This window comes from Lissotriton helveticus, chromosome 9, assembly GCF_964261635.1.
Source record: "Lissotriton helveticus chromosome 9, aLisHel1.1, whole genome shotgun sequence".
Lineage (NCBI taxonomy): Eukaryota > Metazoa > Chordata > Amphibia > Caudata > Salamandridae > Lissotriton > Lissotriton helveticus.
In genome coordinates this window covers 262219540-262234538 of record NC_136070.1, presented here as the reverse complement: position 1 = coordinate 262234538, position 14999 = coordinate 262219540, and the positions used below count along the sequence as shown (strand labels likewise).

Genomic DNA, 14999 nt, shown 5'->3' with positions numbered 1-14999 from the left:
AAAAGGAGTAGTACTCGACTGACTCGCCATAAAAATAAATGATTATACCCTGGGCGGCGTAACGTTACCTGTTCGGCCCTCAGATCACACCACAAGCAGGGTGTTACAGCGAGCTACACAAGGCTCTGCTGATGTAAGTGACGCAGTAGTTCTGAAATTAATGTTTATTTTAAATCGGACGGCCCACATAAAATATAGCTTAGACATGTAAAACCTGGATTGTGGTCGTTCTTTTAAGTTTCGTAAATAATTTCCTATTGATATTATGATACCTTTACTTTTAAAGGCCCTATTCAAAAATAATTTTTTGCCAGAGGGGCAGAGTGGACATAGAGCTCCCAATGCTTATAACTTTTAGATTTAACTTTGTGTAGACGGCTATTCCTGTCAACAAACTGTGCTCACAAATTAAAGTCAGCCCATACATAATGGCATTGTCTATCTCCAAAATACTAAAATAATTCAGCGTGCATGCTCTCTTGCACAAAGCACCCCATCTCTGTAAATGGAAACAGGATGCAGTCAATTTCCAATCACATGGCCTCAGTTCCGAATAATACAAATCACTGCCATTGACTGATGGCTGACAACAGATTCTGCAACCATGTCAAACTGCAACTACTGCTTAGCATCCAGTCATATGATCTAACAGCCCTTTTGAAACTAGGTAAGAGGAGAACAGATTATTTAACAGAAGCAGAGGATGTAGCAAGCATTGAGCCGCTGCGATACAGTGGAGAAATGCATGCACACGTTTTTTAAAGATTTCATTCGTTTTATACTTAGGTGTATATAATAACAAAGTATTTAGTTCCTTAGACACGCGTCAATATGGTATGTTAAGAGTCTTTTTCACTAACTGGAGTGAACAAAATTAACATAATTGTGTAAAAACACAAACATATATATTATCATTATATTTCATATGGGGGGAACATTTTAAACAGAAGAAAAAACATGCATGCACACTTACGTGCTGCTGCGGTTTTGCCATAAAGGTGGAACTCTAAAGTTGGTCGCCACTGTTTTTCATTTGCACGTATTTCTTAGATTAAATGTTATAATTCTAGCCTGTGGAGTTCAGTTTGCATTATATTAGTTGAACAACCTACACAGGCAATCTAGGCTGTGCTTAATGTGACCTGGAGTGTGCGCCTCCAACTTCAAGCATGTTGCAGAGATAGAAGCTATGTCTAACTCAATATTGCTCACTAAAGTAGCTGTAGAACCCTGCTGAAAGGTGTAATTCATCAGCTATGTGGAAGTATCACTCAAACTTTATAAAAGCAGTCACCGAAGAACCACACAGAAAGCCGAATAATTTATATTAAATATTCATGTGAATTTTTACTCCATTTCTACTCAACATTGCGAAGGGTCTATTGGAGAAAAAAAACAAAGGTGACCAAGGGTCAGAAGGCTGCTGAAAAGCCGGCTTGTTTGGCATGTCTTATCTGAACAGCGCTGATCACCTTGATAAAACAAACGATAAAGCAAAAACAGCTGAGAAAACACACATGCCATGCTTCCCAGGCCGTGAAATAGCAGAATACACACGCAGAGCGCTCACCTGACCGGCTCAAAAATGCTTTGTCACGCAGCGCCTCGTCCTTGAAAACTACAGTTCAGCTGTGGGCAGGCAACTGATTGACCGCGCGCAAAACTTATTTAATAATATTTGTAATGTCCCCAAATAAATTATCACCGCCGACGGGCCCGGGATTCCCGAGGAAACGCTGTGCCCGCCTCCCTGCTCGGGGCCGCGCTGCCATTGGCGGACCCCTGAGGCAGGAAGCCAGGCAACGGGAGAGAAGACGTGGGCCGGGCCAGAAGAGGGAAGGAAGTCCCGCCTGCTGCTGGGCTATGATTGGCTGCCCACTGGGATAGAGCAAAGAGGCCGAGTCCTCCCGGGGCTCCCGTGAGCTAGGGAGAGCCCCGGGGCCGACCTTGAGTCCCGGTCCCGAGATGGGGGACCGGGTGAACAGAGGCGCTGTCGGGCGGGCTCCCAGGGATCGGGAGAGCCCCGCTACCGCCGCCCCAGAGAAGAGAAATCCTGCGTAGCCGGTGAGTGGGGTGGCGGCGGGGGGTCTTTGTATGTGTGCGTGCGTGTGTGTAGGTGCGGCGACGGGGGGGGTGTGTGTGTGCGTGTGTATGCGTGTGGCTGTGATGTGCGCATGCGTGAGTGTGGGTGCGCGTGCATGCAGTGAAATCCAGGACAAGAGAAGCGCGTGGCACACTCTTGTCCCTCCTTCCCCCGAGACGGGCAACATGAAGTCTCCAGCTGGACGCATCCTTCGGATGCAGTACCAGCGAGACCTAAAAAGGAATTGGAGTCCATTCTAAATAGGATTTCATCAAAACAACTGGAGCATTTGACACCCACAAGGCATGATGGGATACTGTTGGTGTGAGTTTCCTAAAAGAGTGTTTTTTCTAGACCAAGCAGGCCAGGGTATATATTGCTTTGTTGGACATGTTTTCTTTAATTTCTCCATATTAAAGGATTTGTGAAAGCGTTTCTTATCACTTGGATTACATTAGAGACTTTCTTCAATTTTAAAATGTGTTTGTTTGAAAGAAAATAAACATGCCTATTTATACTTTTTTTTTTTAAAGAAGCACAGTGTGTCCCGTGTGAGAGAAAGTATAGTCAATACTTAGGACCTCACTAGAGATCGCTTGTAGATGAAATACGTTTTAAGAGAAGCAACTCAACTAGTGGGTCTGGTTCTGATCAGCCATGCTCTGCCTTGGTTTGTGAATTATCAGGAAGAGAGCTGTCAGCAAGTTTGGGTAGGATCTGGAGTAGTCCTCTAGTCCTCCGGGTTCACCTGGGTATCAACGGGATCTGTGCTCACTCAGTGTGGCTTATTAACAATAGCAGAGGCTCTGAGTAAGTGGAAACTATTAACTGTAGGGCTCTCTTTGAAGGAATGCGGATATTATCAGAAGCATAACTCTCGGTAAGTCTGAGCAAGTAGCTTCAGGAAAATGAAGGTATTACTCCAGAGTACTTCTCTGAACGCGTTGCTCTAGATACTTTTAAACACTCTACAATAACATTGTTTTTTCTTTGTATTCTCAAGCCTGGAAGTAAATAAAATACTAGGAGTGAACTGTAAAGGTTTTGTCGAATGCTGGAATTATTCACATCACTATGGAAAACAGAACATGAAATTCTAGCCTCAACATTACTGACCAGGCACCTGTGTATACCATCTTATATAAATAATTGTTGTTATTATTTCATTTTAAGTGCTTTTTTTCCAACAATATGTTTCAATTCAAGAAGAAAGTTGTAAAAGATATTTTTTCCATACTAACTGACGGGAGTGGCAAATGTTGAATGTGGAAAAAGTTGTTAATTTCAAACAGACTACTGCAGGATGAGGAGCATGATAGCACTCTTAGAAAAATACCAAACATTGGCTTGTATGAAATACACTGATGACCATGGTTCATATATGCCGTCCAGCTCAGCATTTCACGCCCTATCTGAAGAATGAAATTCCAGGGCTGTAAGCTAAGTAACAACACCAGCTAGTGAGTTAGAAAGGATGATTCAAAGACATATTGTAGGTTTCACTTGCTCTCAGGAGGATAATGAGCGTAGCATGTGATCATCATTCCTGAAACATACAAAGGCTATTGGACATGAAGCCCCAAAAAGCATTCCTACTCACCGAGCTTTCACTGAGCTCATTAGGACCTCTGGTTTAGTAGCCAGGATTGTCTTGGTTTTGGACTCTAATGGTGGCGCCACCACCATTCAGAACAATTTTGTGTTCAGTGTAAACTCTACACTTACCTGAGTTGCTGTTGATGGTCTCTGCAGAGACTGCGCTTATCAGGCTGTTCGGAAGTAGATCAGGCCGGCTGTCTCCAGTGCAGACCCTAATGAAGACAAAGTCCAATTACAGAGTTGTCACAGAAATCACATAGCCACTCAATATAAAGCTGACAAAGTAATACATCTCCACCCTCCCCACCTTCCTACTAAAGGGAAGACTCTCTAAAAGCATGTTGTGCAGGCCTGGGTGAGAGTCAATGAGAGACAATCTACAAAATAGGCCTTGCGTGGAAAAAGCGATGGTGTGCATATTTTCTCATTGCACAAGGGGTGATTGTCCCGAATATCAGAAATCGGGAGACTGAAAAGATATGGAGCATCAAGACTAAATCCTTCACAACTCTTGGGGGGGGGTCCCAGACAGGAATGCCTTTGCACCTCTTCTGGCCCACCAGCGGTCTCTTCAAATAGAACCACAGTGGTGTGCCGCTCGTAGGCTTGGACTTTGTGCATTCTTTGCAATTCCCTACTTCACGGACCAGCAGAACAAGTGGAAGGATCTTCGAGCGCCAGAGGGGAAGAGCGTTTTCTTGTGAACAGCCGGGTCGGGACTGCGAGGTCCAGCGGGCCTTGCGGTGACATCATTGGCCGCAGCTGGGGCCTCTTCCTGCACCCTCCCCCGACTGCATATTACGCCTCGCGGCCCCCGCTTCGCGGGAGCCGCTCGTAGGCTTGGACTTTGTGCATTCTTTGCAATTCCCTACTTCACGGACCAGCAGAACAAGTGGAAGGATCTTCGAGAGCCAGAGGGGCAGATTGTTTTCTTGTGAACAGCCGGGTCGGGACTGCGAGGTCCAGCGGGCCTTGCGGTGACATCATTGGCCGCATCTGGGGCCTCTTCCCGCATCCCTCCCACCAACTATTTTAGCCACGCCCATCGACGCACTAGCGGGACGCTCGCGGGATGAAGACCGGGGCAAAGCCCGGGCAAAGGGCGGGACGTCTAAGGCCGTCCAAGGTCGTGTAAGGCCGGGCTGGGCCCCCTGTCCTTCACTGGTAACTCTTTCAAGCTCCGTAATTATATGCTCTTCTAGTGAACTTGAGCGCAGAACTGGTACGATTGTGACATTTGTTGTATAGCATTTAGGTAGACTGTGGCTGAAATCACCATGTCCTTACGGTCCGGAAAGAATCAACATATCACTCTTTCCACCTCTGGTGGGGTGGCCACAGGTACTCTGGATCACTTCTTTAAGAGAGCGTCTAAAATACTAGAAAGGAGATCGCTTATGCAGAGAAGCGATTGTCTCTGGATCTAATAACGGGGAAGCGATCGTCCCTAGGTCAAATAGGGTCGGCGGTTTCCCGGTGCCCACACATGCTCTAGGGGATGAAATTAGGTTGGTGGATATAGGTGAAGATTTAGACAGTTCTAGTATAATCTTGTCTCCCTCGAGTCAGACTCCTAGTGGTAATACTGGTTTATACAATTCTTCGCGGTTATCCACCTTATCCCCCCCCCCACTTAGACCCAGGGGTCATTAGCTAAGAATAAACCCAATAGTAAGAAAAGAGGGGGCAGCCCTTTGAAGGGCAGCCAAGCTAAGCTACAAAAGAAGTCCTTAAATTCGGTCCCCCCAGTTGCTGCCCAGCCTCCTATTCCGCCTAGGGATCCCATAGTAGCTACTCACACCCCTAATTGTCCTATTGATGAGGGTGGTTTTCTGGGAAAAATTGAAATCTTGGTGAAATCTTTGATGCTGCCTCTCTTAGAGAGAACCAGGATGATCATTTCTAAACTAGACCAGATTGAGAAACAGGTTGGAGGTAATTCACTTTTATTGGCAGACCTGGTAAAAAGTACGGCCAGCCCTAAAACTACGGATACTACCATAAAGGGTCCGGGTCCTAGTACTATCGTTAGAGCGACCACTGAGGTATCAGGTAAAAAAATCAAATGGTCTAACAATACAATCATGCCTGAAGATCCAACCAGTAGGTTCTTCTAGATCTGGTGGGAGGGGGATGGAGTCGGTGCCTATACCGAACCACAGTGGTGTGTATGTGTGCGGCGCAATGAAAGGGGTCCAAGCTCTTCATAATATAGAGACTCTAGATCTGTCCTCTCTGATAATATGCCTCGTAGTACCAGCTTGAACTGCAATACTTAAAGGACCGAAAGCACTAAGGAAAATGCTTTGGTTCATAAGCTTTAATAACAATAACCATAGAGTAAATTAAAGATTAAAGCGCAAAACTTAGCTTACAATAAGCACAAATAAAATAAGTGTAAACTGTTAAAATTATTGTGCAATCGTATTTTTTTTAAACAATTTCCATCAGGCAGAGAAACATTTTTCACTAAAACCATAATTCTGCTAGACTCGCTTACTGCAAACAGTATGTTACAATCTTGGCTAACAGATTCCCGGAGATTATACAATCAAATCTATCTCAACTAAGCAGGTTTTCTCAAGATATTCTTTTGGTTTACAATACATGCCTCGAATGCCACGTTTTGGCATCTGTTTACATGTCAACAATGGCTGCTGGTCTTTGTTCTTCATGTAGCAAAGGCCTTTGACTGTCGCATGGACTTTTCTTTATAAAAACCATGTCATTAAAGAAGTTTGGTAAAAGGTTTCTCCCACAAAAAATACGATCTATACTAAGTCTCTCTATCTTCAAACATGTGTTTAAATCTTTTTATTTGCATTTCACATTAATAACACATCAACAGTGACACAATGTGTACCAACGGTTTACCATCATCAAGAACACAAATACGTAACCAACTATGTCTACAACAATGTACAAACAGAGTATGTTGCCGTTTGCTTCCGAACTCAATTTTAAATCAAGGCTAAAATGAGAGGTCCGTAGTTACCAGATTTTGATTCTATGCAGGCTGAATGTCTTGGATATATCTAAAAAGGATTTAAAGTAGTTTGTTTCTAGACATACCCTGCTCATGAAATACCAAAGTTGCTCCAGCCAGGGAACCAGACCAATTTATTAACTTGTTTTAGCCATTTTCCAGGACAGAGGGGGTCTCTTGGAACACACATCCATTCTATCCCACCCATTTAAGCCGGCAGTTTAGTACCACATCGGCAGCTTGGGGTAGAATATACAGTCTTGGGCACCCATATAAAGCTCTAATCATCAATGGCTGAGTTCTGGAAGTTAGAGCTTACAGCCACATCGCTGGGTCATGATACCAAATAAGCAGTCATTGGGAACGATCATCGGTGCTGCCCAGAAGTATAATTGTGTATCTGCCATTGCAAGTCCACCCTCATACTACGATTGAACACAATTGTGAAAAGCCACCATAGGCATCTTATGCTCCTATTGGATTGGGCAAAAAATATTATCTTAGCGATTGCAAACAGCTCGACAGGATTTCAGTGATAGTTTTCAAGACCATAAAGAAGCCGGTAGTAAAATCATTTTACAAAGGCAATCGATATTCGCAATGAGTTCCAGTGAAGGAGGTTAGCTCTAGTTGCTCCGAGTAGTGGCGAAAGATTTAGCTCCCGGGCCAAATGAGGGTCTCCAGTAACATACTTTCCCAAGTATTTAAAGCTTTCCTGAGTTACCATAAATCGTGACTCAAGGGGCCAATTCACAGAACTAATCTGAGATAAAATCCTAAACGTACTACTTTTGGTATTCACAGAAGGCATTTAGTAGTAGCAAAGTTAGGACTCCTAACTTTACCACTACTAAACTGAGACAAAGTCCTAACTTTACGACTTTCGGTATTCACAAAAGGCATTTAGTAGTAGTAAGTCCTTCGAAATCAATGCAGCTAAGGGTTCAATAGCCAGGACCATTAGTAGAGGGGAGAAAGGGCTCCCCTGTCCGTCCGTATCTCCTTCAATAGGGAACAAGGATATTATGCCATTGATTGTAGCTGAACAAATGGATTCAGGTGTAAAAGCTACTCCCCCAAGTGGTCTTTAAGTTCCTCGTCCACCAGTAAATACTGTTCCAGCGGGTAATATCCACATGAGCGCTAGCGAAATTCCCCTCCTGTGCTCTTCTTTACAAAAACCCATTATTCATGACGAGCTGGGCTCGTCATGAGCGTAGCAGGAGGCTACCTCATGACGAGCCCAGCTCGTCATGAGCGTCGAAGGGGCTATTCAGCCAAGATCTTGTTCTACTCATAGGCACAGGTCAGGACACATCACATCGTTCAGCATCAAGAAGACGTTCTCACAAGTCACAATAACATATTCACACTCCACACAGATCGCCACTCCTAAGGAGCACTGTACTCTTACAACAGCACATTGATCTTTTTATTTATTTAGTTGTCACCGTAAGCGAAGACTAAGGGCCTGCTCACAAGTTGCATGGTACAGGAGTGCCAAAATTACCAAGTCTTATATTACCTATTGTGTCCTGCTACTGCTTCCTGTACGATGTAATTGTGGGTTATACTACCTGGAATGGGAAATAGCATGTGGAACTAAAAAAATAGGCCCTTTTCCACTGCCTTTTCCTACCTGCTTTGAGCAGGTGGTAAAGAGGAGTGGGAGACTGCTGTGGATAGGATAAGTGGGGACGGCGGATATCTAAGGCATCCAGGGGAGTATAGGCTTGAGGCAGGAGGGTGGGGAGCTTGTCATGCTCTCCCTTTCCTGTATGTGGGGAAAGGGGGTTGTCATGCAGCGGTTGGGCTGCTCTTGTGCATCAAGCCCATGTCTGTACTGCACTCTATTTCACAGGCCAGTAAGTACAATCAGGCCTGGTGTTCCCACACTTTGGCCTGGTGTTCCCACACTTGGTAAACACAAGCGAAGGAACACTGGGGTACTTGTGTTCAGGTGGAGCGATATCCCACTCGATGATAACACTCCACATGACCTGTAAGGTAGTCTGAGTAGTCATCTCTTGTTTTGCCTGTCTTCTGCATCTAGCAAGCCTCTTTATAAAGAGCTTGCCTCTAATCAGTTTCATGCCTTGTAAAATAGAGACTCCTCAGAGAAAAAGGGGGTATAAACATGTACTGATAAGTTCTTAAGAAAGGCTTAAAAGTTGCTTCTACTTCAAAAAGTTTGTATTATGCCTCTATTACTTAAATGGCTCAACGATAACGTCAACTTCATCACTAAATAGCATTTTAACTCAGAAGGGCTTAACTAAGAGTTTATTTGCAGATTCAGTAAAGAACCAGAATGCCTCAGTAATTAATTTCTAATCTTTGCTTAAGACATAGTTAAGCTTCTGACAAATGATCTCTAGATACCAAACCTATTTGAATGTTAAGGCGAATCCATTGGCACATCGTCAAAGCCCTCTCTACTTATTGGCAAAGGGACAATTGGTATCTTGAGAAATTAGCAGATGTTTAGACTCACCTCAATGCCCTTCGTCCTTTGGCTTCTCTTCCATTGCATGATTCTCCAGCATTTGTACAAGCATTGCAAACATTTATCCTCTATATTATTCTGACCACAGGTTTTGTGGTGGAGGGCAATGAGAACGAATTATTTTAAGGAAAGACTGTACACTTAGCATCAGCAGGTCGGAGGTTACCTTCTCCCAAGAAAAAATCCTCCAAGAATCCCCCTCTTGTGAACATGGTATCAGGAGTTATTAAATTAGCTTTCACTGGGAGACAGGTGCAAGTGTTGCCTCATCTTGAGTTGCTAGCACCTGAAATGATTCGTTGCCTGCCCCAATAAGATTGCTGCTTCAAAGATTTTGCCTGGCCATTAGACAAATGATCCACAGCCTTCTCGAGCAAATACGACTGGTAAAAAAAAGACACATACTGACAGTGTTCACTGATCTCAGGACCAAAATTCCTCAAACCCAGAAATGTCTTTAATCGTTTTAGTAATCCCCAAAGGTTTTCTGCAATGAGGCAGAATTTAAAAAGCATTTGGCTTAATGAATCACCTATGCATCTCCCACAGGATGATTTATATAGGGTAAAAGGGGTTCCCAGCCATTTGCCTACACTTTTGCAATCCACTCCAGCAAATGGAAGGCCCAGAATGTGTATATATATATCAAGTTGTTTCATGAATGATTCTGCGAATTGAATGATAAGCCCCTTTCCATGGTCCCTAGTGTAAAAGGGCAAGCACATTGTAGGGCCGGACTGGGAACAGCTTCCAACCCGTGGCAGACTGCTGCTCGGCCAGCCCTCGGAGCAGGGGGGAGGGGGTCAGTTGGGGGGATCTCAGGGGGGGGTGGGGTTGCTAACAAGAAGCACTGCTCCTGCTTTTGTTACAGGGGGCCGATACTGGCACCAAACCGCCCCCACTCCCTGGGCCCACTGGGGAAATGACCGGTGCTGGCGCTACGGCCAGTCTGGCCTTATCACCTTGTCATCAACATCCACCTCCTGGTAAATGGTGACTTTATATGCAAGTGGAACAAGCTCTTCTCCAAAGAGAGATATATAAAAGAGTGATGTAAAGATGTGGTTTGCCCAACCTCATGCTTCTCTCTACCAAGTGGTATTAAGATCACTTTAATCCTTTTCTGCAAATACTGCAAGGTTTTAGAGACTCCTTTTCTTCTTGATGGCTCTGCTTCCCATAGGTGGTTTGGCAAAGTACATATTGCACTCACCTATATCATACAGTTCCATTGAATGGTATGAACCACTCAGTCTGATAAGCAGGCACCACAGTCTCTGGACCTGACTGATATGGGTGTTGAAGACATCCTGGTTGTTTTAGTGGCATTATAGGAGCCACCAGATAATGCTGCAGAACTACGACACCGTTGGCCGCCTCCTTGACTCCCGGGAGCAGTCTCTCCCATGAAGCAGTAGTCTAAGGCAGATGTTCTATCATGTCATCAGTATTAAGCCTATGTGACGTGACAGAAATCTACCACATCCGTTATGCCCAGGGCAGGGTACCCACTTTGAAACTGGCTTAGTGGGACCTGGCAAGGGGACATGCTCTTTTAACAGGTTCATTTCATAAAACAAAGTCTCCTTTAAATTACTTGCACTCTGCCATCAAAGATATTGCTGAATTTGGAGCTGGTGCAAAGTTCCTCCGAGAGGAGTGATTTAAATCCCGTTCTTGGAGCATTTTACCACACTACCAAAAAAATGGGCTTGCGTCATCCACACTGTCCAGAAAGGGAATTCTTCTCTTCCTCTTTTTCTGAGCAATGTATATGTCTGAAAGACCTGGATTCTCACCGAGACTTCAACGTTTTCTTTTTTATGTTTTCTCATGGTCTGTTCTCCAAAGTACTCACAGGGGAGTTCCTGTTTCGAAAGTAGCAGGAACAACTCCTTCCTCAATCTCAGGGGCTTGCTGGTTGTTCATGGCCACATTCCACTAAGCCATTGCTTTCTTTCCTCACGATCATGGAACATTGGAAGATATTCCAAGGTAAGCATCACTTTTGCCACTGCCATACACTGTCAACATGACCACAGCTTCATTTTGTGCGGCACCTTAAACCCTGACACCATTTGCTCACGGGGAGAAACAAACAGAAAATAAGAAAAACAAATACACAAGGCAGAGTCAATTAAACATGCATGAGCACTGGAACTGCTGAGCTTGGGTTCCAGTCTGAACTTGGGAACACCCGGTTGAGTGAATAGGGTTCGGAACTGAATTCGTATGGAGAGCTGACGCCATTCCTCAGGCACTCTCCGTGCCAGTGTGAGCGTTAGTAAAACGTTCCAGGGTCAAAGACAAGGAATCTGCAGAGAAAAGAACATCCCTTCGACCCGAATTCTATTTCAAATAGTCTTTCGCGCATCAAATGTGTGCCTGAGAAGCTGCACTTAACAGGAGACGGCTCTTTAAATACCTTAATGCGGCCAAGCAGAGGGCATGCCCACAAGGGGTTCATATGTCTGATATTACTCAAAATAGCAAAACGTGATACAGGGCCGGTGTTAGACATGGGCTGTGCAGGCAGCTGCCCAGGACCCCGCACTCAGCCACCAGCTTGGGGTCCCGCAGCTTGGGGTCCCGCAGCTTGGGGTTGCCACACAACCAGGCCACTACGACATACCAGTCCCCTTTTCTCCCTGCTGACCCACCGGAACGGAAGGTGTCTCTTTGAAACTGTGTCCACGGGAGGACAACCTCTCCCCTGGGCCTCGCAGCGATGGTGTGGAGAGGACCCCTCCTTCTGTCCAGTTGTAAGGAGACACATTTGGCAGGTTTGTCCTGCAATTAGGCCTCCCTCTTGGTGGCCCATCGGAGGCAGCAGGCGCCCAGGGGGGTCTGCAGAAAGCAGCTTCTGGAGCCCTGAATGTGTCAGCAAATTAGAGGGGCCTCGCACATTTCCCATATGTCAGGAGCCCCAAAACTCCTTAAACCGTCCCTGAACATTAAAGGTGCAGTGAACTTTCCGCATGAATCACTCAACGCAGTAGGCTAGAGCCTAATGCAGCCTGTGTGCACACGGCATTGCCAGTCAGTTTCCCTCACCCGAAATGCCTGTTTGTATGTGGTTTGCGGTTAAGTGCGTGTATAAATAACAAAGGTGTATGGACGTGTGTGGGGCGTGTGCGTGTCTGTGTGCACGCGCACCTTACACTCTCACTAACAGATCAGTGAAGGCATTATGGCTAACGCAGCGCGCCAGGAAGAAATTGGCAGCACGGAGATTGGCTCAACTTCAAGGCACCGTTAACTTTTCCCTGCTTTCAGATTAGCAAAATCAGGGAAGAATAAGCCTCAGAGAACGCTGCCTCGGAGGGTGAGCAGGAAACTATTTTCTGGAAAGATTTCTGCAGCCACGTGGCGTTTGATCCTAGGATTGGGTTTCTTCAGCTGGAATAGAACGAATAGGCCCCCACCTCCCTCTATCCTTTTAATTTCCATTCGTTGCATGTTTGGTTTCTGGTTTTCCCACACTCTAGACCACCAGGACAGTATCGCAAAAAAAGCAACGTGAGAATTACAGGGTTGCAAAGACTACCCCAGCCAGCGAAGTCGGGAGGACTGAGCCTAAACAACTGAGCCCTGAGCCAGCTACAATCTTAGTCTTACCGTATTAATCAGCCATTAAAACCATACGACCTGGGATTAATGGCCATAGCAGGAAAGAATCACCTCTGCTCTTCCTCCACCCCATCGTCCCTCCTAATACCTCTCCATAACTACAAGTGGCTCAGGCATGCTCATCATTTTGTGAACCTGGGTAAGCAAAGTCATTTCTTCTCCATTTGGATCAGTGGGGCATGTCCAGACTGTTGAAGATAGAGAAGGATGAGATGCCCAAATCTTCCGACCTTAAAAGATGGCTACCTTCACATCCCAATAAGACTTGCGTATGGGAAACATCAAACGTTTGAGGTGGGACTCTTCCCTGTCAGTTCAAGGTGATACCTTTTGGCCTGAGTACAATTCAGGGAATAATCAAAAGGGGCATAGCAGTACAAACTGCACACCTCAGGAGCATTGGTGGAAGATGTGTAGTTATCTAGATGAGTGTGTCAACTATTCAAGGTGCTAGTCTACTAAGAGCCACCAGCAAAGATAGGTAAAAAGATGTGAATCAGGAGACATTTTAGTGAATTCCTCAGAAGAGGCTCATAGTCTGATTTAAAATTCTACCCAACTTTTGACCTTCCTCATGTACAGCTTCACTGCACCTTACTTAAGTAGTCTCACTCTGAAACCCACCCTATACCGTTCCTTTGACCATAACCCCCTGAAAAAACAACCTCCGAAATAACACACTCCGTCACATCAACCAGACACATCTGCTGCCCTGACTTGAAAAATTCTAAAGATATCCCTTTCGAGAGATTAACAGGCGCAAGGTCTATAAAGATGGCAAGCCTACATCTGGACCGAACTGATAAACCACGCCTTGAAGCACTTGAAGAAGAGGGACAAGTAATAACAATTACACAAGTTTTAGGAAATCCACATTTTCTTAGGATTGGGGAACAAAGACAAAATACAGAAACAGGCGAAAAGGGAACTGAAGTCACAGGGGGAAATATGTTAGCAATAAATATCAACTACAAGGACCTGCTCAACCAAAAGCGACCTAGTTAATATATTTGAATTCATGCACACAGAACAGAAGAGGCATCAGCTCAGTTGCCCTAATCAAGGATTAACTGAAACACATCCACCAAGACAACTAACCACATCAACTCCACTTGACCACTAATCCAAGCATGCCACAAATACATAGAAATTAGCAGTAATGCCATACACAATACGAGGTCCAACAAGATTCCAAAACCATAGGTTAGGAGGCAGAGGGTCAACGACCAGCACCCCACTGTCTATGCCAAGAAGAGACAACCGTTTGACTTCACCCTCACAGAGGTTTGTGCAGCAGGTTATATGACGTTCTCCCCCACACTCCCACTTCACAGGACAACCACAGAGAAAATCCACACCCAGCAGTTGCCTTACAGCACATAATAAATTTGCCCGTGGCCAAGCAGTTGGCAGGCGTTCACTACATAAAGAATGCATAACCTAACAACTGCTTTCCTTCTTTGTCTTCCAGCAACTATAAAATAATTTAACTTAAAACCTGGTCTGATGATTGCTTTCAATCAAGAGATTAGATTTAATTCCATAGTTCAGACTGTAAGGGAGTATGTGCCAAAATACTATATTTCCCCTGTTCGGACAAATGGCTTCCTACTAGCAAACTTCACCTTTGGGAAAGAGGAGGAAGAGGCATTTGAACAAGTTACTTACCTTCGGTAACGCTTTTTCTGGTAAATACAATATCTGCCTGTGGATTCCTCACCTTGTGAATATCCCCCTTGCGTCAGCAACATTCGGAAATTCTTTTCGTAGCCTCGCCCCGACGTGGACTTGGACGTCATAGAGACACGGCATCGCACGCAACTCCGCTGACGTCACCGACGCCTATAACAGGCTTCCGGATTTGGAGATGGAGCCGGAATCGGAGATGGAGCCGGAGTCGGATCAGGAACTGGAGTCGGAGAATGAACATGCGACTCCGAAGGCGAGGCCTCGCCTTCTTGATCCAATTCTTGTGGAGGAATTACTTTTGATTTCGACCTCGATTCAGACTTATCATCCGAATGACGTCGAGATTCATGTCTCCTCTTCTTATGTTTTTTACGAGAGCTCGAAGCATGATCTGACGAAGACTTCGAAGCCGACGCCTCTCGAGACCGCGATCTGGACCTCGACTTCGACTTCTTCGAATGTTTTGAAGATCTTCTAACCTTATCGGCCTTCAGCTTAGCCACAAG

General features: G+C 45.1%; 1 protein-coding gene across 6 annotated transcripts in view; it reads right to left on the bottom strand.

The window, feature by feature from the left end:
* TTLL5 (tubulin tyrosine ligase like 5) overlaps positions 1-14999 on the bottom strand; it is a 1026293-nt gene that overhangs the window by 32406 nt on the left and 978888 nt on the right. For all 6 annotated transcript variants that reach the window (XM_078659928.1, XM_078659931.1, XM_078659927.1 and 3 more), the window contains one exon: positions 3809-3894. In XM_078659928.1, the coding sequence (XP_078516054.1) occupies positions 3809-3894 (86 nt within the window). The remainder of the gene's footprint in view (positions 1-3808; positions 3895-14999) is intronic.